General features: G+C 56.2%; 1 protein-coding gene across 1 annotated transcript; it reads right to left on the bottom strand.

Annotated features, from left to right (window-relative positions):
• Nucleotides 1-6,306: 6,306 nt before the first annotated feature.
• Fam222a (family with sequence similarity 222 member A) lies at nt 6,307-21,810 on the bottom strand. Its single transcript, XM_051176462.1, has 2 exons — nt 21,707-21,810; nt 6,307-7,649 (listed from the first exon to the last, which is right to left on the bottom strand). The coding sequence occupies exons 1-2, from the start codon at nt 21,786-21,788 to the stop codon at nt 6,352-6,354; spliced, it is 1,380 nt and encodes a 459-aa protein (XP_051032419.1). The 5' UTR covers nt 21,789-21,810; the 3' UTR covers nt 6,307-6,351.
• Between the last annotated feature and the right edge of the window lie 5,006 nt (nt 21,811-26,816).

Here is a 26,816-nt window from a genome sequence, read left to right as displayed (position 1 = left end):
GTGTTACTTGGGGTTCTGGGATGGTCTCCAGGGCCTCAAGTGTGGTAGGCACGAAGCCACGCCCCCAACCTTCCTTCCCTAAGTGCAGGGGTGTTCTGCGCAGGGGCACGCAGGCAGGGGCACGCAGCCACCCGTGAGTTCAGACCTACAAGGTCATCCCCGCCCCCAAGGTACTCTTGCCACGTCCCGTGACGCAGAGGCGTCTGCAGGCGTCTAGTGTTTCTCACAGAATTTATGATGGTACAACCCTACCTTTGTTAACAGAAACAGACACCATACGGGCTTCTGTGTCACCCCATTTTAATCTCGTGGGGAATCTTACAAAGTCGGTACTCTTTAAATTAAAAAAAAATTTTTTTTTTAAATGTGTGCGTGTGTTTTGCCCACGTTACCGTGTGCATGCAGTGCGTAGAGAGGCCACAAGAGGGCGCTGGTGCCCTGGAACTGGAGTTAACCTTTGTGGGTTACAACAGGTCTGCTAGGACCCAGGACCAGGGAGCCGCCTCTCCGGACCCTCTTTTGGATTATTATTTGTCACTTTTATTTGTTTTTGTGTGCGTGGGAGCATTCATGCCAGGCCACGCGTGCGTAAGTCAGGAGACAATGTGGCCGGTTTCTCCCCCTCTACTGTGCATACTGGGGTCTTGGTGGCAGCCACGCTTGCACGCTGAGCCGCGTTGCTGGCCCAAGCTGTAGCCTTAATACGCCCCACACATACTTTTTCTGCTGCACGTGACAAGACGTATGCACCTGGTGATTGAGTCCGCCCAACTCAGCCTTGAGCTTGCTACGGCTCGGGCTGGCCGCGAACGCAGCCGGGGTCCTCAAGACCCTGTCTTTGAGTCTCAGCCCCGGCTTCTTTTGTGTGGGTTTTGCCGCAGGCAGGCATTCCCAGGGTGCTGGTCCAGGACGTTTGCAACCCCATCCACCGTCCCAGCCACACCCTGGGGCTCGGGACACGTGCCCACCCCTGAGCCAGTCCCTGAGGGCAGGGAAGCGGAATGCTCGCTCATTGGTCAGACCTTACTTGTCTAGCGTCGCTTTTCCCTGAAGGCGGGGCTGAGGAGGGGGACCAGCCATCTGCCCTGCCCAGGAAAGTTAGTCTGTAGCAGTTATGCTAGATCGCACCACAGCTCTTCCCTTGGCTTTTATTTATTTACTTCTGCTCCACACCGCGGACTGGCTTCGAACCCTCGATCCTGCCCCCACCTCCACAGGTGTGTGCCACCAAGCCCCACTTCTTGTCCACTGTGCTTCGCCCCTGCTGTGAGAGGAGCAAAATTTCCTACACCTGGGCTTGACCATGTGATGCGTGTGAACCAATGGCATGTGAGCAGACCTTCATGGCCCGCCTTAAGGCGGGGTATGAGGGGCGGCAGGTGCGGAGCCGCGTGCCCCAGGTGGCTTTGCGCAGCTCACAAAAACCAGACGCCTGAGAAGTGAACGCGTTCGGATGTTGCCGAGTTTTCTTGATTTTTTTTTTAAAGATTTATTTTCATTATTGTTTTGCCTGCGTGTCTCGTGCACCGTGTAAATGCCCACGGAGGCCAGAAGAGGGTGCGGAACTCGAGTTATGGACGATTGTGGACGCTGGGAATCAAACCCAGGTCCTCTGTGAGAGCAGCCGGTGCTCTTAACCGCCGAGCCATCTCTCCAGCACTTAGGTTTGTTTTCCTGATAGTGCAGTCAGCCATAGTTAATGGATTCAGAAGCCAGCCAAACCCCAAGCCAGGACTCCACAGCATTACAGAAGCCAGGACGGTTGCCAGGGCCGCCAACCGTGAAGGTAAGATTTGAACCCAGCACTGTGCCCTCATGGCCTCTGCCTCCCTTCTGTTGGGTGGGGACCCTGACACGGTCAGCTGAACCCCCTTCACCGCCAGCTCTCTTGGCACCCTGTCCCTTCAGGGACCTCTGCCTTTCCCTCCTGGAGGGGTCATTAGGGGTGAGCATGACACGTGTGACTGCCACTGTCCCCCAAGTTTAAAGCTCTCTGGGAATTGATACATTGTCGAGCTCAGCAAAGGGGGTCAGAGGTCCGATGAGGCTGCACAGGAACTCTGGTCTTAACTGAACAATTCTCATGGCTGGTAATTATTGTTCTGGTGGGTGCCGGGAATTTAGCTGCATTGGCTCCAGCCTGTAACCTCGCTTGTGGGAGGCGGAGGCAGGGGGTTGTATCCAAGGGTCCCTGCCCCAAACAAACAAACAAACAAACAAACAAACAAACGTGTGTTTGTGGCTGTCCTGCCCACTGCCCTCCCATATTAGGACGCTATGAACCTAGGTGTGAGGCTGGGTTGTGGTTGGAGTCAATTCCTTGCTCCCCCTTGTGCGGCTGGGGAAACGGAGTCCAGGGGGAGGGGGGAGGGGCACTCATTCCTTTTCCTCCGTCTTTTCCCCCACGAAGATTTGTTCTCTGGGACATTAATACAAACACAAACTTAAGTTCAAATGTTGGCAGAATGTGGGGCTGAATCTAAAGGGCATTAATCAGCCTGCAGACCTTTTCAGAGCCTTTTATATGCCGGTGTGATGTGTTTCTGCGTTATTTCTTGTGCGGGACAGTGCTGGGGGCTGGGACCTAAGCCATTAGACCTGGTGTGTGTCCCAGCTGCTCTCAGTCCCTGGCTGTACTGATCTGGTAAGATGCAGAAATTGTCCCTTGTCGGCCGTGAATGTGGTGGAGCATGCCTGGCCACTTGATCAGCCTGGAGCCCAAGATAGTTCCGGGGAAGGGAGCCCGGCATGCAGGACTGGAGACCCAGAACCGAAGCTGGGGTGGGGTAAGGTGGAGGAGGCCACTTCTATGGGCTTGGTTGTCCAGCATGCAGGCCTGCGGCCCAGCGGTGCCAGCCAGCCCCTGGTTCTTGAAGGCAAACAAAACCTGGAGCATGTATGTTGCCGGTTGCCCCAGCCATGCATAGAGCCGTTAGGAGTGCAGATGGCCTGCGAGGCCCTGATTAGGAGGCTGTGGGCTCCTGGCGCCTCACCAGACTCACCTGCGCGGCCCTCTGTGCCGGCAGGAGCTGCTTGGTCCTGAGGCTGCTTTGACTGTCACCTTCTATCGCTCTGGTGGCCTGACCTGTCCTAAGGTTGTCCTGTGCACCCAGGGTCACTGTGAAAGCGTCCAGGGTCATTGCCGTGATATCTAGAATGCTCTTCAGGTCAGCCAGAAAGGGAAACAGGCCCAGGGAGGAGGAGCCCAGCCACAGGGCAGACTGGTCTACCCTCCCGTCACCGGGGAGAGCTTGGTTAGGAGCAGCTCAGTATAGCAGTTGGGGCTCAGACCCTGGCCAGCTGCCTGCCATGCCTGCCTGGCTCTGGGTGACCCACTGGCTATGGGTTGAGGCTGTGTGGGGCTGCCATTATTTTGCAGGTGTCCCTTGGGTCCTGTGTCTGGGAAACAGGGGTGATCTTATTCCTCACTTGGTTGGGCCACCGAGGTCATCATGTCTGTCACCTGTTAATTTTCTTCAGGGTTCCACCCCGCCTGTCTTTTGAGCGCTTACCCATGTATCCCCTGGGCTATCAGGTGTGCCTGGCATTGAGACATTGAGACTGTTCCCTTGGGGTGGACTCTGGGTTTCCGGAAGGTTTCAGGACTCTGCCCTAAGCCCCACTACACTGGCCAGGGCTCTGTGTGGGCGGAGGGCTGCCTCAGACTGGGGGTCCCAGTTTTTCCTGGCACAGATATCTGGCTCTTGGACAGGAGAGGAGCTGGGGGCAGGCATGGGTGGGCATGACGGAGCCCTCATCCTGTGGGGTTGGACCCCTCCTCCTGGCTCCCTTCCTGCTGAGTGTTCTGAACCCAGACCCTCACAACACCCCTGCAGACCCCCCCCACCCCTGCAGACCCCCCACACCCCTGCAGACTCCCACACCCCTGCAGACCCCCCACACCCCTGCAGACCCCCCACACCCCTGCAGACCCCCACACACCCCTGCAGACTCCCACACACCCCTGCAGACCCCCTCACACACCCCTGCAGACCCCCCCACACCCCTGCAGACCCCCCACACCCCTGCAGACCCCCACACACACCCCTGCAGACCCCCACACACCCCTGCAGACTCCCACACACCCCTGCAGACCCCCTCACAACCCCTGCAGACCCCCTCACACACCCCTGCAGACCCCCTCACACACCCCCTGCAGACCCCCCCACACCCCCTGCGGACCCCCACACCCCTGCGGACCCCCCCACACCCCCTGCGGACCCCCCCCCACACCCCTGCAGACCCCCACACCCCTGCAGACCCCCTCACACCCCCCTGCAGACCCCCCTCACACACCCCTGCAGACCCCCCACACCCCTGCAGACCCCCACACCCCTGCAGACCCCCTCACACACCCCTGCAGACCCCCCACACCCCTGCAGACCCCCACACCCCTGCAGACCCCCCTCACACACCCCCTGCAGACCCCCACACACACCCCTGCAGACCCCCCCATACCCCTGCAGACCCCCCCACCCCCTGCAGACCCCCCCCCCACACCCCCTGCAGACCCCCCCACACACCCCTGCAGACCCCCCACCCCTGCAGACCCCCCCCACCCCTGCAGACCCCCCCACACCCCTGCAGACCCCCCACACCCCTGCAGACCCCCCACACCCCTGCAGACCCGAGGGCAGGTCTCTAGCGTTTCTCCATGTTGGCCCACGGCACTGTAGCCTCAGGCAGGAGACTTCCCACCTCCCAAGGATGTTTCCAGTGTCGGGCAAGGTCTGCTGGTCCCTGGTGAACAGTGAGCGCCCTGTGACAGGACTAACAAGTGTCTGGTCCAGCCATCTGTGCTGGCCAGGATGATGGCAAGCCTGTCCCCAGCTACTCAGCCATTTAAGCTGGGAGGGTGACCAACGGGCTGGGAGGGACTTAGACGGGGGAGGGGTTGGAACCCACTCAGCGCTGGGAAGAGCTGTGGGAGCTGGGGTTTGATTCTGATTCTGCTCCTGTGGATGGCCCGTTGGCCATATATAACGCATGGGGTAGCACCAGGCTTGGAGAGCTTGGTAATAGCTTGGGCATGGAACATGGCTATGCTATCCCCCCATGCCCGCCAGGCTCCCTGGGGTGCCCTCCCGTGGATCCCAGAGGGAGGGAGCCAGGGAGAGAGGAGACAGCTTCACCGCAAGCATACAGCTGAGACACCATCTGTTTTCTGTTTTTTTTTTCTTTTCTCTTTCTGTTCGTTTTTAAAACAATATAGTGCAGACTGTACTTCTCACAGTAGAATATAATGGTCAATTTTAGTATATAAAAAAAACATTCTCGGAGATTTGTAAATGCACTTAGTGCTTGGACAGGCCTTGGAGAGATACGGTACCGCTTCTGGAGCAAGCGCCTGGGGACAGGCTGGGGCTTGACCACTTCTGGGGCTTATCTACGTCCTCCCCCACCCCACCCCCCAACAGTGCAGGCCGGGGGGGGGGGGAGGGTGCAGAAAAGGAGCTGGGTGCGGTATTCCAATTATAGCCAGTTGCTCACCCTCTCCCTGGTTCCTCCCAGGAGACCCCACACTGGAAGAAGCCAAGGTCATCCTTGTGAACGGAGTCTGAATTTACAGGCCCCTTGCCAGCCCCTGTGACGGCTTTGTGCGAATAGGAAAATGGTGCCCCTTCCTCGAAATGCAGACAACTGTAATAAACATACAAGTCTAGGGTGCAAATGGCATCTCCATGGGCAGGGTGCCCTTGTGCAATGCACCCGCTGTCCCCAACAGCCATATAGGGTGTGACCGAGGGAGAGAAGAGGTCGGTCCAGCCAGAGCGGAAACAGTGGGGTGGGATGTGACTTCTCAGGAAGGGTGCTGAGAGGGGACGGGGGGGGGGGGGGGGGCTGGTAGTTGCCCTGAGGCCTGTAGGAGTCTGGAGTGGGAACGGTCTTTACCTGGATTAGCTGGGAGGGCGGGGGCACTCTGGACCCAGGGACTTCCTAAGCTCCCTTCTGCTCCTTTTCTGAGAGACTAGGGGATTGGGGGTAGAGACCCAGCCTGCGACTCAGGCTGTCTGGAGCACCCCTGGTCTGAGTACCTCTGCTGAAGCCCCAGAAGGAACTTCCTGTCTGCGGAAGATCCTCTTTCCTGCCTCGGTGGAGGGAGGATGGGCCTTACAGGCCGCCCCTAGACCCTCCCTGCTTCCTGGGGCAGCAAATTGGGGGGTGAGGGGGGAGCCCTGTTGCGTGAGGTCAATCTGCCTGCCCACCGAAGTGCAGGGTAACCAGCCTGGCTTCCCTGTGGACACATGGCCCTAGGGCAGGTGGGAAGCCCTGTAGCACCCTGTGCCCTAGCCTGCCAGCCCCCGGCACCTTGTCCATCCGCCCATCAGTTCCTGTGCCGCAGGGCGGGCCTTATCTGTAGACAGGTAGCCGGATGTGGGCGTGCTGGTGGTCCAGCAGCCGGGGTACAGCCACCGTCTCGTAGCCCTTGCCCAGCATCTGCTCCTTGATACAGGGCGGCCGGATGTCGTTGATAAGATATTCCAGCGACTGTAGGCTACTGCTCAGCATGGCTGTGTTGCACACACTCTTGCTGGCCAGGCCAGAGAGTGTGTCCGCAGGAGGTCCCGTTAGCTCCCTGCCAGCTCCTGGTCCCAGCTCTGTCACTATGGCAGCTGCTGCTGGATTGTAGCAGTCGCTGGTAGGTGTCACCAGAACACTGTTCCAAGGGGCAGTGAAGTACTGGCCCACGGTGAAGCTGGTGGGCAGCCCCATGCCACAATTGTGGGGCGACGCGTTGGCCCTCTCAAATGCCCGGCCGCCACACGTCTCAGGGGACTTGTTGGCTACAGTGGTGGTGGTGCTGCTGCTGCTGTAGGCCCGAAGTGGCTGGGGTGGGGGTGGAGGTGGCTTCTGTGGCCACAGCAGGTAATCCAGGCCGCCACCGCCACCGTCTGCAAACCCTGCAGCTTTGATGGCCCCGGGCACTGTCAGTGCTGGTGTGGCTCCCTGGCTCAGCTCTGTGCCTTTCCGGCAGTCTGGCAGACCGGCCGTGGCTGAGTAAGCCATGCTAGGAAAGTTGGGCACCGGGCCGTGCTTGGCTGGACTAGGGTGGGGCACAGCCACGCCCTGGCAGGCGCTTGGTGCAGCACCGGGGGCCTGGCACTGCTGGTTGAGCTGGTAGAGGATGCTATGGATGGAGGGCAGGTTGGAGGGTGGCAGGGGAAGGCCCCGGCCCGGCAGAGGGATCACAGACGTGGCAGCGGCGGCTGCAGGCAGGCTGGGCGGTGGGACAGGGGCCTCGGGTGGCTTCGGGTAAGCCAAAGGCCCCAGGGTGCTGGGCACCGGGTAGGGTGCGATGCCCACCTGCACCGCGGCCGGCGACAGTTTAGTCCGCTTGCCCTCCACACTCTTGAGCACACTTTTGGCGTGCCCAGCGGGCACTGCCGAACTAGAGGAGACGACCGCAGCCTTGACGATGGCCAGCAGGCCCTGGTAGCCGGTGGAGTGCTGAGGGTATGGGCTGTAGCGCTGGCCACTGGTGTCATAGCCGTTGACCGTGCGGCTAAGGTGCTTGTGCTGCGGCACTCGGATGTTGGTGGGGAAGATCTTGATGGACAGCGGGCTGTTGGCCACCTTCTCGGCGTAGGCATCCAGCTCGGCTGGGCTCGGGTAGCGGGAGGAATGCATAGAGCTGGCCACCGACTCGCCTGCAGGGAGACAGAGGCGCACACGTGAGGTCAGGCCCGCTTCCGACTTTTGAACCAAAGCATAAGGTTCATGGAGGAGCCAGCACACGTGTACGAGGTTGAAATACAGGCGCCCCCCCCCCCCCCCGCCACAGCCAAGCTGCCTGTCCTCTCCCTCTCTGAGACAGGGTCTGCATGTGTTCCAGGCTGGCTGCAAACTTAATGTGTACACAAGAATGACCCTGAGCTTCTGGTCCTCCTGCCTCTCCTTCCCGGGAGCTGGGATCACAGCTGTGAGCCGTCACGTCCTGTTTCTGCCTGCCTGGAATCGAACCCAGAACCTCACAGCGCCAGGCAAAGTGCCCTACTAACCAGGCATCCTCAGCTCTACCCCCACATCCAGCAACATGGAGTAGCTGTGCTGGCGTTCCGGGCTGGGTGAGATGAACCGGACGCCGGGTGCTCTTGGCGGCTGGCCTGTTAATGCTGAGTGCGACATTCTAGATCATGGGACTTAACCCGCTATAGGTGGTCCCTACTGGCTCTGCCATGGGGGAGGTGAGTTGCTGACAACAGCATCCTGAGCTATTCTAGACCGAGCACAACCCAGCGTGTCCTCTGAGGCAGGGTGACGGGGGGGGGGGGGGTGTCATGGCGGCACACAGGAAGACCGGTACTGGTGCTGGCAGGGTTTGGGCGGAACTCTGGTTACGTGGGCTTCGGCAGTGCTGAGGGGCCTGGCTGTGTGAGGGTACAGTGGGTGATGGGCTATCGTAACCCCTGGGGGACTTAGGTAAGGGGCTTCACCATGCTGGGCCTCTGTTTCCCCTGAGGGTGGCTGTGAGGGGTTAGCAGGGTCCATGTGTAGCAGCCGGTGTTGGAGGAGAGCAATGTGCAAGTCTGGCCCAGGGCGGGGCCTCGCCAAGGAAGGCCACACCCATGATGGCCTTGCAGTTGGAGGCTTCCTCCCAGAGCCCTGACCTGCACCGCCTTGGTCCAACCCTAGCCTGGATGGACAGTGGTTCTTTGTGTTAGACAGGGCGGCAGAGGCAGCTGGGAGAGGTCAGGCCCGCCGAGGCAGGGCCTGTGCACATCGGGGCGGCTTCTTACCACACTGGGTACTCCTGCTTGTTGTGACTAGGGCTGTGCATACTGGTGGCTTCCAGTTCGACCTGGCAGCTGCCTCACATCCCACAGCACGCAGGACAGACAGCACAGGCGTGATCCGCCCAGCCCTGTTGTCCAGCAAGGCTCAGGCGCAGCAGGGTAGCAGGAGGCTGTGACATCGTGGCACAGGGTAGCTTTTCTCCATCTCTCCATCCTTTGAGCCTCCCTGGGCCCCGAAGGGGAGCCCACCCTGGACCCTGCTCTGGGCGTCCCCAGCTGTTAAGTGGCCTAAAATAAACTTGGTGTGGAGAATGGAAATGTCACTTTGGCCAACGGGGGAATCTTTCTCTGCGATTGGATTTAAACTACATTATACAAGCAATTTCATGGGCGCTTAGCACCGCTCTGAGAGTCCCGCGAAGAAGGGGCCAGCTCTTCGGTTGCCAGCCATAAATCAGCAGTTGCTATAATGAGCACAAAAATGTCACTTTTATGCAATTTTACAGATGAACAAAACTGGTGAAATTAACTGTGGAAACCTACCAGACTCAGCAAAAGCGGCTGCCGGGAGGAGGAAGAAATGATAGCCATGTGTATTTCTGTCCTCCTTAAACTCTCTTTCCAAGCAAGGCTCTGCCATTGTGGTGTGAAAAACTCATTTGTCCCCTGCATTATGCTTTCATTCGGAGTTTATCTTGAGTATCCAATGAGCCACCAACTGTGAAAATGATTAAATCTACAAAATCTATCTAATGGATGGAATAAATTAGGTGTTCAGAACCTTAAGAAAGGGGAGGAAATGCCTGCTTCCAGGGTCTCCTCACCAAACGGGGACCCACCTCGCCCCCGTCTGGCCAGTGGGCCATCCTGCAGGTGGTGGCTCTCGAGGGAGAGCGTGTCTCGCATGCAGAACCTCCCCGGCTGGGTGTGGGCTCTGCATCCGTCCTTTCCTGAGTGGCTTGTGTGTGGAGGCCCAGACAACTGTGAGGGTGGGAAGAGACGCTGTGACGTGGCAGCCGGCCTGGAGTTCTGCTTCCCTGGTGGCTCTGACCACCTGGCACTCCGGCCCCTGCACTTCCCAGGACCCACACCCACCGGGCAGGGTTGGACTGTATAGCCAGCCAGGGCCTTTGGAAGGAAACACGGTTTTCTGCAGTTTGGCTCTCCTACAACACCCAGTCACATGGGGACCTTGAGAGGCCATGACAGCTATGCTCAATCCCAGCTGCGTCTCCTCAGGGACCCCGAGCAGACACTCAGCCACACGGGTCTCCGTTTTGTAGTTGGAGAGGTCAGAGGTTACAGCCAGCAGGGGCAGAGCTAAGTCTGTCTAATGCATCACCGTCACTCCACCCTGGCCGAGGGCCACCCTCAGGAGCCACAGTGCAGCCGCTCAGGGACTGGTTGGTTGGTTTGGCGAGTCTGTTTCAGGGCATGGCAATGGTATTTATCCCGCCACAGGCCTGGTTTAATCGTGGGCCCCATGTACACCTTGGAGACGGCATCTCCGCCTTAAGTCTTGATCCCTGAAAGACTTTTCTAGCTACCCCCACAGTGCTTTCTTTAAATACAGCCTGTTCTGCCGTGAGCCTGGCTTGGGACCCCAGGCTTCTTGGCTCATGGACCCGGGTTGGCAAAGTCCCAGACTTTGCGGTGGAGAAAAGCCAGTCTCAATGCCCATGCCATCACATGGTCTGTTTAGTAAACGCGGGTCAGGAGGGGCTCTGGCGGCGGGCTCCTCCGCTGAGGGTAAGGGGAGGCTGAATGGCCCCAGTGGGGAAGCCCAGTCCCCCCCTCCCGTGTCCCACTGGGTTTGGGGAGTCACAGTGGCGTCGCCATCCCTGAAGGGACCACAGCGGACCTCACACTCAGGGCTCCCTGTCCTGGCTTGTGCCCGGCTGGAGCTCCACTACCCATGGGACACAGGGAACGCGTAAGCCTGTCTTTTCTGGGCCCGCCACCGTCTCTGTCTGCCGCATACCCTCCCTGTCCTGGTCCTACTATGCAGGCAGCGAGGGAGCCAGCACTCTGGATGGGGATGGCAGGCAGCAACGAGCCCCAGAAACAGGATGATGGCAGGTTGACAGGTGTGGCGGACACATCCGCATTCTTGGGCGCGGCTCCCGTAAATAGTGGTGTCTGGTTCCCCCTCGATTGACTGAACGGGATTAGTGGGTCCATTATACTGGGAAGGATTGTAGTGGGTGGGTGGGGGGGCTGCTAAGTGACTTTTCATACGGTGATGTCTTCATTTATTTATTTATTTTGGTGTTTTCGAGTCAGGGTTTCTCTGTATTGCTTTGGAGCCTGCCCTGGAACTCACTCTGTAGACCAGGCTGGACTCGAACTCACAAAGATCCACCTGCCTCTGCCTCCCGAGCGCTGAGATTAAAGGCGTGCGCCACCACTCATGGTGACTTGGTGAAAGGCCGAAGACCCTAAATGCTTCCCCGTCCTCCACCCCAGGGACGCCACAGGGCAGCCTGTCACTCGTGTCCAGGGCATAGTGGTTGCCTGGCACCGACTCCTGGGACAGTTTGGCACGCTGCCCTGGGCATCCACAGTGAGGTCCCGAGGACTGAACGGTGGCCTGGAAGGGCTCGTGGCCAGTGAGGAATCAACTTCTGGGGAAGAGGGAAGAGAGGAGCCATACAAGGTCCAGGCCTCAGGCCACCGTGGTCATCTGCTGTACGTGCCATGTGGTAGGTTGGGGGGTGGTGTGTGACAGGACGGACTGGGGTATAATTCCCTGGAGGGCCCCTTGCTGGGGTCTTGAGGGCACTGACGGATTAATGCGTTGGTGTGTTCATCTTGAGCTGACCATGAGGTGGGCCTGGCTGGACAAAGTGGGTGACGGGGGTGGGGGACGCCTTTGAGTATGGGTAGCAGGCAGGAAGGTGACGGCCCAACTGAGTAGGAATGGGCTTTTAGATTCCAGGTCTGTCATGAGTGCCCTCAGGGTGCCGCCGCCCCCTCCCAGAGCTCTGGAGGATGCCGGGAGCAGGCGGGTGCTAAGGACTGGCTCTCCTTGCTGTCCTCGGCCTGGGCCAGTGCGACAGTCATCTCTTTAGCTCTGGTGTGGCAGAGAGCTCAGCTCCTCCCGGAAGATTCGCCTTTAAGGCGACACTGGAGGGACCGGCCACCTGACCCAGCCCTCGTTCCTGTCAGTTCCCCCTGGGTCAGGCACTGTGCCCTCTTGGGTCGGCTTTGGAGGGCCCGTTGCTGCAAAAGAGGTTAGATGTGCAGGGTTGGCGCAGAGTAAGGGTGACCTGGGCTGCCTCTCCCCGCTCAGCTCCCTAATCCATCTCCATCCAGGGAGCCCCCATTAACGGCTTGTCTGGAGATTTAAAAGGCTGGCAGGAAGTGCCGGGCGGACTGTCACTGCCATTAAGTTAATGTTATGGACCTTTTTACAGGTGCGTTAAATAGACGCGGTTATTAACGAGTATATTAAGCCAATTAAAACCAGCCCTCTGAGTGGGGTTTAACGTTGCCTCAGGGAGACGAGAGGGCTTCACTGCACTGCTGTCAGTGGGGAAGGGGAATTGGGGAGGGGGAGGGGAAGGATGGGAAGGAGGGTGGGGCTCTGCTGTTGGGCCCCCGGGGGGGGGCACTGAGAAGCTAAGCCTTAGACTTGGTCACGGGCTCCACCTTGACCATGTCCACCTCAGGCAGCCTGTGTTCTGACCAGCGTGGGTTCCACGCTGTAATGAGATGCTTGTCCAAGGGAGAGAGGGGAGCCCACCTCCCCAGAATTCCTGGCCCTGTGCTCCAGATGCCCTTGCAGGATCCAGGCCTGTACCACTGAGGAGGTGGCCCCCGGGGACAGGCTGTTTGGTGAGGTGTGTCCTGGGCTCGCTCCACACCTGCTCAGGAGCCTGGGTCTCCCCTGGTAGCCCGGCCCCCTCCTGACTCGTGGGCATGTGCCCCAGGGCAGTTCCGGGGGAAGCTCGGCTTCCTGGGCCTGTCGCTTTCCCACAGGAGAGGGAGCGCAGTAACGCCATCAGTGAGATGATGTCCTCGCTTCCATCCTGCCCATCTCTCCACAAGGGGTCAGGAAGTCCCAGGGCACCACCCTCCATCTGCATTCCCCTTCACTGTGACACTGTGCCCTTGGAGGTGGCAGCCTCCTGAATGCTCAATTAATGTGACACTAATTAGCTGGTGGCACCGGCAGAATGCCTAATGAGGCCGCTCGGGGTGGTGGGGGGCGACGGGGCAGGGGAGAGCAGCTGTTCTCTGGTCCTTATTGGGAAGGACGCAAGCAGTCACGGGGATGTCTGCTTGGCACCTTGCTGGCTGTCCCAGGGACCCCAGTCTGCTGCACATACTGACCCCTGGTGGTCACCCAGAGGATCAGACCCTGCATAATTCCAGGCATGCTCTGTTAATGGCTGTGTGTGCGTATGTGTGAGTGTACAGGAACACGCGCTCTGTTAATGGCTGGGGACCTCCTGGGTGTGTGTGTGTGTGTGTGTGTGTGTGTGTGTACACAAGCACGTGCTCTGTTAATGGCCGGGGAGCTCCTGGGTGTGTGCATGTGTGTGTGCGTGTATGCGTGTGTGTGCGTGTGTGTGTACGAGCATGTGCTCTGTTAATGGCCGGGGAGCTCCTGGGTGTGTGCATGTGTGCGTGTATGCGTGTGTGCGTGTATGCGTGTGTGAGTGTACACGAGCACGTGCTCGGTTAATGGCCGGGGAGCTCCTGGGTGTGTGCATATGTCTGTCTGTCTGGGGCGTGGGAGAATGTGACTGAGCACACGGAGGAAGCCATGAGATCTAGTCAGGGACACCCTGCACACACTGCAGTCACTCCTCGGGCTGGGCCTTCCTCGCCCCCAGGCTGGCTGGAGCCTGGGGGCCTCTGTCGTTTCCATCCTTCCCACCCTGACCTGCCTCTCCCTCACCTGAGCCTCACGATTTCTCACTTGCCCCTCAGCCTGGCCGTTTCCACCATACATGAGTCTGGTCTGTACCACAGACACGAGGGTCAGCCGGACTCTGCCCCGCCACACCAAGGCTCCTCCTCTGGGCCTCACGCCCTTTGAGTTCTATTCCTATGGGCTCACATTTCAGAAAATAAGATGAAATATTAGGGAGGAAATATTAGGGTAGAGCAGTTGCTGAACGCGCACAAGGGTTCTATCCCGGGCACCGGGTAGAAACAAAGCTTACTTAATTCTGTTCAAAACAGCATCAAAACAACAGGAATAAATACAACACAACTAAGTGGTCTGAAGGTGACAATGTTGAAGGAAATCAAACAGAGGGGAAGAGATCCCTTGTCCGTGGACTGGGAGAGTCGGGACAGCGGCTGGCCTCCTGGCAGAAACTACGAAGCTTGTCCCAAATCTCTGGGAATCCAGAAAAGCCCAAACAGTTTCTACTTCTGAAGCCTGATGAGCTAAAATGATCGGGCCCCGAGGGTACCCGTCATAAGGAGAACACCAGCAGGTTGGGGGACAGATTCACAAGAGCACTCAGGAGGGAGAAGTCGATCTTTCCAGTGCCTGGTGTTGGAGACGAGTAGGTATCGAGATATTTACTGGTGGTGATAACTAGACAGCTGCATTCCTTCGAGTTTTTCTTTTACATTTTTATTTTGACATGTGGAGGTTACAGAAACAACGCACAAGTCAGTTCCCTCCTTACCATGCTGGGCCCAGGAATTGAACTCACATCACCAGTCTTGGCAGCAAGCACCTTTACCCCCTGAGCCATCTTGCCGGCCTTATAGAAAGGCCAGTGGCTCTGAGTTCACTGGGGTAGGTCATAGGGAATGCCCAGCCGGAGCGAAGGGTAAGAGTCAGCTGAGAGTCTACGTGCTCCTGAGTTAGGTGCCCTGCAGTGAGTCTCGGCCACGGTGAGGACAGTGGTGGGACTCTTATCCGGCTATAGATACAGAAGCTGGGGCTTGGGAAGATGGCAGGCAACCTGTTGGAACTGGCTGCTGGCCCCTAAGCTCTCTTAACCCTGTCTCAGGTCCAGTCACACGCATGCCCGGTGTGGGGTCTGGCCAGGACCTGACCCCTTAGATCCATCCAGCTCAGTCCCTGGGGGCCGGGGCTGTCTACTGCCCGTTCCCGCAGCAGCGCCCTTGGGTACAGCAGCGTCCCTGAACCCTCCCCTAGCAGCTCGCGGTACCTCCTTGGGGCCCTGCAGAGCCTGTGTTTTAGTAGCACGTGACTCGGTTTGTGTATTAGCTGCAGTGAGAAAGGCAAATGTGTGTCCGCTGCTGAGGCTCTGCATAACTGGGATGATGCGGCCGGGGATGATGAGGTTGAGCTTGGGACCCTGGACAGTGGGGAAGACTTAGCTGTTGGGCCTAAGGGAGGGGACGCACACACAGTTCTTTCCAGGTGACATTCTGCACTTACCTCGAATAGGCGGCCAGGGCTCCAGGCCACAGCCTGCTCATCTGTCCCTTCGCTTTACAGAAGGGGACACAGGTAGGAGACTGATCAATGTGTCCGAGTCATGCTGTCTATGCCCTGGCCAAAGCCTTCCAACCTTGGTGCTAATCCAGCACAGGCCAAAGCTCAGGCCAGCCCTCTACTCGGGACAACAGAGATGAGAAGGCCCTCACCTATCAGTCCCACTAGAAGGGAAAGGCCGGAGCCTCGCCCAGGTGTCAGGGCGGAGAGTCTGGGACACCACTCCCTCCCTCTCGTGCTTCGGGTAGGTACGGAGGCACGAGAAGGCTGGAGTGGGAAGCAGACAGCGGGAAGGGTGGGAAGCAGCGTGCTAGACGGCAGGAAGGGTGCAGCCGCCGGCCCAGGCAGGGCGGCCCACACCCATGATCCCAGCGCGGGAGAGGCAGAGGCCACAGGAGCGCTAGGAGATTGTGGCCAACCTCGACTCCACGGTGAGGTCCTGACAAGGGCAGATCCTGTGAGCCTGGGCCCTCCTGGAAGGACTGCACTGACTGCAAAACATCCCAGACACTCACCCAGCGGTGTCCAAACTTGCCATTGCCCCGCGTAGAGTGAACATGGCTGATGAGGCCACAATGCAAACAAAGATGCATGCTTTAAAGATCAGGGGAGGTGGGAAAGCCCGGGAAAACGTGATGCACTGAGCCAGCAGCATGCACTCCCCAAGGCCAGGGGACATGGGACACATTCGGCTGAAGAGGACACAGGACTACAAACAAAATCACATAGCCATGCATGTCCATCTGCTTTGCAGCGCGGGAGCAATGCATAAGTGCATTTGTGACATTTTAAAAGTCCAGTCAGGCCATGGCCTCAGCTTTCCTAAACCATGAACTTCCGACACCAGCTGGGCGGAAGATGGGAGATGTCATTCTGTACATGTTTCTCTTATTGGTTGATGAATAAAGCACCGTCAGCCAATAGGAAAGGAGGATAGGAGGAAAGAGGAGGTAGTAGGGAGGAGTCAGCATGGAGAGACTGGAGAGAACAGAGATCTGTCCCGGCCCACTCTCTGGTAAGATGAGACCACGTGGAAATACGTAGATTAATAGAAATGGGTTTAATACTTAAGACAGAGGTAGCCGATAAGAAACTAGTACCTGGCCAACAGCATTGTATCAAATACAGAGTCTGTGTGTGTTCATTGGGGCTGTTGTGGCGGTGGGACCAGACCAGCGGCGGGGAAAACCTACTCGTAATAGGCGGGACAAACTCACTTTCCCCAGAGGTAAGCCATGCTGAACAAGCAGCAGACCTCATCAAAATAAAGCTTGGTGGCAAGGTCGTGGTTGATACAAAAACTACATCCCAAGAGGGGGCAGCAGGGACAGCCCAGTGCTTGATGGTGAGAGGGACCAGGGAAGATGTGAAGCAGCAATGCCTCCTGGGAAGCAAGAGCACAAGCAGCTGCTCGGGAGGGGGGAGGGGAGGGGGGCCGGGCCGGAATGAAAGCTCGCAGCCGGGCTTAGCGGTCCCGGGAAAGGGGTACAAACAGGTCACCCGAGGCAGTAAAGTGACTGGAGAGCGCGGGCACCTAAGTTTGAAAAGAAGGGTGCAGGGCGGCATCAAGTTCCATTTTCTTTAACCCTCTCTAACAGCCACGGGAGCCGGAGCATTTGGGAGGCAGGAAATCGTGAATATGGATTATGTGAGGCCACCCAGCAACACACTGGTGACTAACTTCAGATGAGGGAGCGTAAGGCTACACATTGGTGCATGACCTTATTTCTTGAGAACGCCGTGAACCAACACCAGGAACTGGGCTAATGCCCCAGAGAGGCTGCAGTGACGGTGCTGCGGTCCATGATAGGGAATGAGGGGCTGGGCCCAGCGCGGCCTCATCCTCATCTTTACTAACAGGGACCAGAAGGTGCCACCTGCAGCTGCTGAGGTTGCAAATATAAACTCCAAAGAGCAACTGCTGAACACACCGATTCCATCATTTTCTGCAGGGAAAAAGATGCAGCTAGCTCTGTGCCTGCCCTGTGCCTGCTCTCGGCAGTATGTGAAGGGGAGGGAGGGAGGGAGATAAGGGGTGCAGTGCCTGGCGCCCGGCTTTGCCAACCGCTGAGCACTGGGTTTGGAGGGAGACGGTGGAGGAAGGCACCCCTCCCACCCCACCCCACCCCACCCCCATACGTAGTCCAATCACAGCAGTAGAGCCACATGGAAACTAAGTCATCCAGAGAGCTGGCAGGGCTGCCATGAAAAACTTGAGTTCAAAAGCAGGGCTTAATTAGCTTACAGTCTCATCCAGGCTCCAAAGCGTTAAATACATTTTTTTTTTCCTTTTTTAAATGGATTACCATGAAGGTTTACAGTACTGATAGCTGCACATTAAACAGCACTGCAGTATCATCATGGAGTCTACAAGAAGAAACAGTCTGGAGATCATTAGCGGAGGGCACGTAGCTCCTTATCCAGGTGGATGCAGAGAGGAGAAGGTGTGTTCCGACCCCTCAACCAAAGACAGGCTGGCAGCCTTCTGAATCCCCATTGAGAAAACCAAGCCAAACCAAAGGTTACTTTATACCAGGAAGGAAGGACTGCACACAAGAGCTGGTATTTTTTGGGTGGTATGTCCCTAGACACACACACACACATACAAACACAGTTAGGGTGCAGTAAAAGTCAAGATGAAGAAAAAAAATCAGAACCAAAACTGTAAAACTAGAAAATAAATTCAAAATACCAGTGTAGACTGTGTAGCCTTTTTCTTTAAAAAAAGAAAAAAAAATTACATCATTGCAGACCATGCAAGACGGCTCAGTAGGTAAAGGCACCTGCTGCCAAACCTGAGACCCGAGTTCAATTCTTGGAGTCTCATGATGGAGGCAGAGAACTGACCCCTGCAATCCGCTCTCTGACCCACACCCAACAGCGGTGGTGTACACGATTTCTCTCACACACAGAGAGATAGGAGGATTTTAATAAAGAAAAGCATAAGCCAACGAGTTAGAATCCTTAAAAGGGTAATGTTCCTAATAAATACTATAGATTGATCGTTAGGGAATGGCAATAGATCATAACATCAGCTAATGTAATTAAGGACAGGGGAAGAGGACAGGAGACAGTAACCCCAGCACCAGCTCTGAGGAGGCAAACACAGCCCAAAGCCTGGGGCTCACAACTGGCAGCCAAATCAGCAGGTTCCAGCCAGGGGAGAGACTGCTTCAGACAAGGGTGGGACCCTCAGGTAGGCTGTGCCCTGTTCCCTCCCAGGCCCCCCCCACAACTGAGCAGGAAGCTACAAACACAAAGAAAATATCCGGCCTCAGGGTGATCAAGTTACACTATGTGTTCATCCCTATGTAGCCTCATTGAAAAACCTGGATCAAATTATGTTAAAATTATCGGACCCATTCATGGAGCAGGAGAAGAGACAGCCCCACCCGGCACACACTGGCTTAGTTTTACCCTGGAACTGAGCAAGCTTTCCAACAGACAGTCCCACTTAACTGCCCACAAGTGTGCAGGGAGACAGGGATGCTGCAGATGGTAGACAGTCAACGACAAATTGTTCTGATGCGGGGCAGCGGGCAGGGTTAGGGCTACAAGGCAAGAAGACCCTTTATTAATGATAAAAACAAAAAGACCTTTCTAATTGAGATAAGAATCTTAACAGATTCGAACCCGAAAGCCTTATGAAGAACGATTCCTCCATGACCACGTGGGGTTCAACCACAATGCAAGGGTACTGCAACATGAAGGCGCCCAGTGACGTCACCTCTCATAGACTCTAACCCGGAAAGCCATCTGGAAATGTTCCAACCCCCATTCTTGATTGTAAGACTTTAATAAAATGGAGGCTGACTTAACTTGATCAAATACTCATTTCACAGCTAGCGTTCCCTTGGCAGGGCAATCTGCACACTACAGGATGTGTAATGGCGGCTACCACGGTCAGTGTTCCATGGATGACGGTCAGAGAGGCAACCCTGTTCAACAAAACAAGGGTAAGGTAGGAGCCAGACTTGGTGGCCCACACTTTAATCCCCAGCACTGTGGAGGCAGAGGCAGGTGGATCGTGGTGAATTTGAGGCCAGCCTGATTGACCCAGCAGACTCCAGGCCGGCCAGGGCTACGGAGTGAGACCCTGTCTGAAAACAACAAAAAGCCAGCATGGTGATGCACCCCTGTGATCCCACGTCCCTTCAGGGGGAGCAGCGTGGTGGGTGCGTCCTAACTCCCATGACAAATGTGCAGTCCCATGATCAGCACCGGCTACGGGAGAAGTGGTGTGTGGAAAATGCTCTCCTCTCCAGGGGCAGACTGGCCCCCAAATGTGTGGGAGCTAAATGCGGGGCGGGGCGGGGTGGGGGACACAGGAGGAAGCCTGACCATTACAAAACACCATTTCTCCGGGATAAGGTATGCACTCCCACACCGCTAAGTAAGTGGCTCCTCAGGTCAGAAGGCAAATAAACAAAGTTGCCATGGAAATCTGGACTGGGTTACCAAGGAGCATGAAGCACCAAGTGACCCTCAGCATGTGTCACCCTTGCTGCAGTGTGGCTGACCCCGGAGACCCAGCCATGCCGGGCCAGCCACATGGCTGGCTCAGCGCATAAAGGTGCTGGCCACCAAGCTGGGGGACCCTGAGTTTGACTTTTGGGACACACATGATGGAAGGAGATAAGTGATTCCCACATGCTGTCCTCTGACCTCCGCATGTGCTCACACGTAAAATAAATAAATGCAAGAACAGAAACAACCACAAGGAACACACATGATGAATCGATTGTGAGAGCTGAGCGTTGAACTTCGCTGTGGAGACGGGGTGGAGGGAGGCGGGCAGCAGCTGCCGCTGGGTTTGAGGCTGCCGCGATTGCTGATGCTAATCAGACTGTGAGTACCCAGAGATCACTGCTGGCTGGATGGGGTCATCGCTCAGTAAACTCACCTGGCTAGCTAGCCAGTGGACAGAGCTTGCTTACATGAGGGCCTGGTTCAAGCCCCAGAGTCGCCAAACAGAAAGGAAAGAGGCCTGTACTGGGCTGAGTGCTGACCTCACTCAGATCTCTCAGCCTCCTACTTCAAAGCCAGTAAATCATAAAACAATTTGTTTTCGTTTTGTTTTTTGACACAGGGTATCTCTACATAGCCCTGATGTTCTAGAACTCACCATGCTGACCAAGCTGGAACGTTGGAACTCACAGAGATTCCCCCTGCATCTGCCTCCCAAGTGCTGGACACACACTTTTTTTTTTTTTTTTTTTTTTTTTTTTTTTTGTCTTTTGAGACAGGGTTTCTCTTTGGAGCCTGTCCTGGAATTCACTGTGTAGACCAGGCTGGCATCAAACTCACAGAGATCCACCTGCCTCTGCTTCCCTGGTGCTGGGATCAAAGGCGTGCGCCACCACCGCCTGACCTACAAACACTTTTTAATACTATAAAAACAGAGAAGCCTTTTGAAGCATGTAAGTCGTATACTCTTAAACAAGAGACTGGAAGAGGGCTTGGAGAGACCGTTTCCGTTTAAAAAGCAGCCTGGGGAAAGGTCTCCTAAGTAGGACTCAAAGTCACAAAGGACCAGAATCCACACAAAACTCAAACCAGGGGAGTACTCAGTTCACGTGTGACCTATACCACAGCTCGCACAGATCAACAAAGGACAGACCCAGCGCCCCATCAAAAAGTGGCCCAATAGACAGACGCACAGAATGCTATAAGTTAGAACAAATGCTACCACACAAAGACACTGAACTTCTGTCATCACAAATGAAAACTACACGAAAGCCTGTGTGCCCACCGCCCAGGTGTCGGGGCCTGTTCTGTGGGGAAGTGGGTCCTTTACACTGTCACAGCTGTCAGGCCACACCCACCAGCATGATGAAGTCTCTAACCTGCCCTGAGCCCGGATTTCCTCTTCTGGAGTTTCCCCATGCTGTGTCACACTTGGTGACAACACAGGGTTTACTTCTGCTTATCAAATCAACAAGAGGTGGACAGCTTAAATAGAGGGTTGGCCAAATAAATTATGGCTCATCCCTGCCAGAGAAAGGGGCACAGGAAGAGGCAGCTCTTTGGGGATGACCTGAGGACCGAGTGAGGCGCTGGACCCTATCAGATGTGCAAGCATTTGCCAAAGCTCGTAAAGCATCTATGGGCTCGGAGGAAATGGACAGCAGCTGCCTCTAAGGAGGGCTCGGGCTCATTCCTTCCCCAGGAATGCTGGACAAGAATGCTACTTTCAAGATAAACAAATAGTTCCAGCAGTAACAGCGTAAACAGCTGCTCACGGGCCACAGGACAGAAACTATGTTGTGCCTCGCTGGAGACCCATGGGCCATCCCTGCTTTAATGTTACAAAGTATGTAGTCCGGGCTGGCCTCCCTCCTGGGTACTGGGGTTACAGGTGCACATCCATACCCCGCTCCAGAATTCTGACTTGGAGGCGTGTGGTGGGTGGGCTCCCTGGGGGATGAGCACAAATGTATCTCAGTGTAGAGGCTGAGGAGCAGAAAGCAAGTCCCAGAACTCAGAGGAGGAAGAGGAGGGGACAGGGACCGGGAGGCAGAAGAGGGGTCTCACTCACACTTGCGCAGCTCCAGGCTCTTGCTTGGACAGACCAGGTGTTGGCCGGGCGGGTTCTGAGTCCTCTGCAGACAGGCCAGCATGGCTGAGCTGGGAGCCCCAGGTGGGCACGTCCTGCGCGTCCCTGTGAAGAGGGAGGTAAGGCGCTGGTCACCGACAGCCGCTCCAAGCAGCCTCCCGCCCTCCCCAGCACCTCAAGGAACATCACAGATCGGTTGTTTTTGAGGCCATTCTCTCTGTAGTCCAGGCTAGCCTACAGCATATAGCCCCCAAGTGCCGGCATTGGTGGGGGGGGTAATGCCACCACGCATGCCTTCAGGACAGATGTTCAGAACACACATTCCATCTTCAGAGGAGGAAACTGAGGCATCCACAGGAGCCCCAACAGGCACAGGGCGGGATTAGAGGTCCCCACCACGACATGGCCAGAACTCATGAGCCCTGTCCCTTGGCTAGCTCAAGTGTGTGCATCGCCCCCAAATATTCCAGATTCTCACCCCTCTATCAGGCTGCACTTTGGCTGGCGGTGGACCCCAGCTCATGGGGAAGGGGCCCACACAGGAATATTCAGGTAGGGCCAGTGGGTACAGTGTCCCTGTTTACACAAGGTCACTGGACTGTCCCCATATTACCCCTGGAGACGAAGTGTCAGGATGGTGTCCTGGGGAGGAGGCCTGGGGTGGCTCCACCCTGACTGCTCACCCCAAGTAGGAAGGTTGAGGCCAGGGTCACCCACAGCGGCCCTTGATGGCAGCGAGACGGGCCCAGCTGTTATTCACCTACCTAACCGGGCACCAGGGGTGGGGGGACAGGAATCCCACATGTCCTCACCAAGCAAAGCCCACCTTCCTGAGGGTGTGGTACCCTGACAAGCCAGCCTTAGAGGCCTCTGGAAGATGGGGTGTCTCAGTGGGGGCCTCCCTCTCTCCCCCTCCTCCCCCTGTCTCCCTACCACAGAGAAGGGCTCAGCTGGGTACCCTAAGGTTTTTGTACCCTCCCCGTCGACAGCCTCCCCGCCCCTGGCAGCCAGCCTGGGTCGCCTCCATCCTGAGCTGGTTGGAAAGGAGGAGGGGCTGTTTAAGGAGAGAGAGGGAAGGTATTTAATACTAAACAGGTGTCTGAAGCCCGGAATTCTGCTGCTTCTAATAATGAAGTATTCATGAGGAAAAGCCTTTTTTCACCACTTTCTTAGGATACTAATTTCACAACAAGCTCCTTGTTATGGCGCAATTATTCCAATCTTGTATTCCCCGAGACGGTGGCAGCCTCCCGTCTGTCCTGGCCTCTCGGTAAATGAAAGACAATCATCGCGTAACCACCTTTCATTATGCTTCTATTTTACTTTCAGCAGAGGTACCCGCGAGTAAAGATTTCCTCTGAAAGGGACTTTTATTCAGTTTCAAAACCAATTTTCTCCTATTACTGTCTATAAAAAAAAAAAAAAAGAAGAAGAAGAAAAGAGAAAAAAAAAGAAAGGAAGAAAAAGGAAGTGGGGGATGGATAGGTGTGGGGGAGGGGGAAGAGCCTCCCCCTCCCCCAGTCACCAGTGTTAACACAGCGAGCAAGCGAGCAAGCGAGGAGGCAATAAAAGCAGCAATATCCACTTCCCGGCTTTGATTTCTGGTAATTTTAAAATATGCCATTACAATCAGGCAGAAACGACAGCATGAGGAGGGAGTGAAGTGGGCTCATTGCAGGGATGGAGCCCTTGACTGCAGAAAGCAGCCGGCTCTTGAGGGACCTGGATGGAGCAGGTGGCAGGAACATGCCACCACATGCCACCGCGCGGCCTTGAGGCCACAGTCCCCCATTCAACCCGAGTGTGCGGATTTCCACACACACTTTTCCACACACTCATGCTTGTGCAACATATACCTCGTGTCATGCTCCCTCACATGGGTGGGGTCCCCGAAATACTCGACCGGTACCCGCACACACAGGTGTGAGAGGCCCATGGCACTCGCCTTGACCCCGCCCACTTCTCCCGAACCCCTCCGTCACAGCATCTGCTTTCTGCCACCCTGATGCACTAAGACCTGCCCAGGCTTTCCTCTTCACAGGTGATACTGGACTGGAGGGGCAGCCCTTGGCTAGGAGGGACGTCAGAGGCTGGAAGTCCCGACGCCCAGTCCCTGCACTGGCTGGGTGGTGCTCTCTGGCTTGTAAAAGCCACTCCATGATTCTTCTAGAATCCCAAAGCACTCTCTTGCCAGGTGCAGGAGGCCAGAGTCCAAGCCCCACTCCAGGATGAGGGCATGCTGGTGGGCTATCCATCCTAGCACACTTGGTGATGGGCTATAGCTGTAGAATGAGGGCAGCCTGCCTGCTCTGGTACCCCAGCAGCCTCCAGAGCTCCAGCTCCAGAGGCCTCTCAGCTCCAGAGCTAGGATGTCCAGGAGTCTCGGGGCCAAGGAGGCCACCAGGCTAGGAAGGAATAGATGACGCCCACTTCTGGTTCCTCTCAGTTTCTCAGGGCAATTCTTGCCAGTTTCCTCCTCTGGAGGAACCAGACTGACTGACCCATAGCCTGGGATACCAGCTTCATCTGGAGATGGAGAGGAGGCTTCTCTGCTTCGAGTCTCCCAGATCACCGTCCATTCTCCCCAAACCCTGTATCCTGCTGTGAGTACTGGACACTGTGTGTGTGGAGGTCTCAGATGAGCCAGGGGCCAGCCAAGCATCATGGGGAATAAATGCCCACCTCAAGTTCCCATAACATCCCAACACTTTGGCCGTTAAACTAGTCCCAACACAATCAACCTTCTCTGCTTGGCCCAGCTCTCCCCGCCGCCAATCTCTAATGCTCCCACAAGGCCCTCCTCTGACTAAGGGGCTCATAGCTCCCGACCACGGTACCTGCTGTGCCCTGGGTCTGTGGCACCGCCAACCAATCATGTTAATTCAGGGCCACCTGGGTGTCCCTCGCCACAGCCCTAATCACACTCACTTGTAATTGCCGACTTCATGTCTGTCGTCTCTGCTGAACCGTGGGTTTCTATGGGGCAAGAACCACGCCTATCTGTTTCCGTCTCCCCAGGGTCTGGCCAGGAATGACCCTTAAATAAGTAGACATTTGGAGACAGCTCTGCAGTTAAGTGTGTTGCTCTTAAAGAGGACCTGAGCTTGTTTTCCAGTACCCATGTCACTCCAGCTTCAGGAGGTACACACGGCACACCCTCACACGGACACAGCACATGTGCACACATGGGACACCCTCACACGGACACAGCACATGTGCACACTTAACACACCCTCATATATGCAAATAAAAACAAAGTAAAAATAAGGCATCCAAACGAACTGGTCATTGTGAGATGAAAAAGCCCAGAGATGTCAAGGGTCCTGCACAAGGTCACACAGCAATCCAGGAACAGGGCTGTGGTGGGCACTTAAATACTCATGCCACTGGGTAGTGATGGAGCACGCCTTTAATCTCAGCATTTGGGAGCAGAGGCAGGCAGATCTCCATGAGTTCAAGGCCAGTCTGGTCTGCAAAGTGAGTTCCAGGACAGCCGGGACTGTTACACAGAGAAAAGAAACCTTGTCTGGAAAAACAAAACAAAACAATACTAATGCCTTTCCTGAGGTTTCTGGTCGGCCTCCTTGCCCGGCCCCATCCCATCTGCAGATGGTGGGTCCCTCAACCTTCCAGCACAAAACCATCACCGTCCAGCCCAGTGGGGACCATCTGGAGAGCCACTGTCTGCAAGTCAGACTGTTTATAAGCTCAAGGCCTTTTGTGACTTTGCTAATAAAGGGGGGTGGGGGATGGGATGGGAAAATGTCGCAAAGCCTCAATGATTAGAACGCTCTGGCACCATCCCTGACGTGGGGGCTGATAAGACGTCTTATCTGGGAGACACCCAAGGAAAAGGTCCCCTCTGCCAGATAACACCCCCAGCTGTCAATGTGCCCTTTCATAGCTGGACTGCAGATAAGGAGCTGTGACGGGAGGGGAGGACAAACTTTCTGAGCTGAGGAGAATTAAGTCTGATGCCCGAGTGGCAGACAATGAACGGACGCTGTCTCCGGGCTGTCTTCATTTTACTCAGAGTGGCACTGGGGGTGGGAGGTGACACCTCGCTGCCTTTCAGTCATCGATTCCCCCGTGTCTGGCTGCAGGGGGCGACAGGGAGTCCCAAGCCGTGGGAGGGAGAACCGGGAACTAGCCGGCTGCTGGACACTGAGGACAGTGTTTGCAAAAGCCCTCCACATCTGAGTGCGCCCTGTCCCTCAACCTAACCGGCGTGGCAGCTGTGGCTAGCAGCTGGTTTTAGCTTCCTTTCACATAGTAACAAATGGTCACTGTGTGTGTGTGTGTGTGTGTGTTTACAAGATCAGATGATTTTTGTTTTTGTTTTCCAAGACAGGGTTTCTCTGTGGCTTTGGAGCCTGTCCTGGAACTCGCACTGTAGACCAGGCTGGCCTCGAACTCAAAGATCCGCCTGCCTCTGCCTCCCGAGTGCTGGGATTAAAGGCATGTGCCATCAACGCCCGGCTGATCAGACAGATTTTTTAATAAATATAGTCCAAGGTATCAGATCCTGAACCTCAGGCCACCGCATGGCAAGTCACCGCCAAGAAACAACTGCAAACCCTAATTTCCCCACAGTCCGCTTAGATTCTACCTGGAGAGGGGCTGGGAAGAGGACAGAGGCTCCCTGGAGGCCACCCACACATTCTATAACCATTCAACAGGACGCAGCATGCACGCGAGCCATGCAGCACGTGGGACCCTGCCCTCCCCGCACTCGCTCATCCACCTGTGCAGTAATGCTTGAGAACACCTTTTGGGGGGCCACCCCATGCGGTGTAAGTAAGCATGACCTGTCACAAGGACCCAGGATATCACTCAGAAATGCCCTCCCTGGTAAATCCAGCACAAGCTGAAATTAGACCATCCCAGCTTCCTCTCCCTCCATGGGGAAAACATGTCCACCTCCCTCGAGGGGTAAGGCAGCCTGGAGTAGGGCTGACTGTAGAGAAACACTTGGCCTCCATGAAGGCCACAGCCTGTGCCACCTTCAGCCTCCATCTTTGCCCTTATCTAGAACTGCCTAAGCAGATGTCCGCTCAAGGCCAAACACAGGCTGCATCCTGGAAAGCAAGGT

The sequence above is a fragment of the Phodopus roborovskii genome, unplaced genomic scaffold (assembly GCF_943737965.1).
Source record: "Phodopus roborovskii unplaced genomic scaffold, PHOROB, whole genome shotgun sequence".
Taxonomy (NCBI): Eukaryota; Metazoa; Chordata; class Mammalia; order Rodentia; family Cricetidae; genus Phodopus; species Phodopus roborovskii.
Note: the sequence above shows the minus strand (reverse complement) of the source record. Positions and strands in the feature narration are given on the sequence as shown.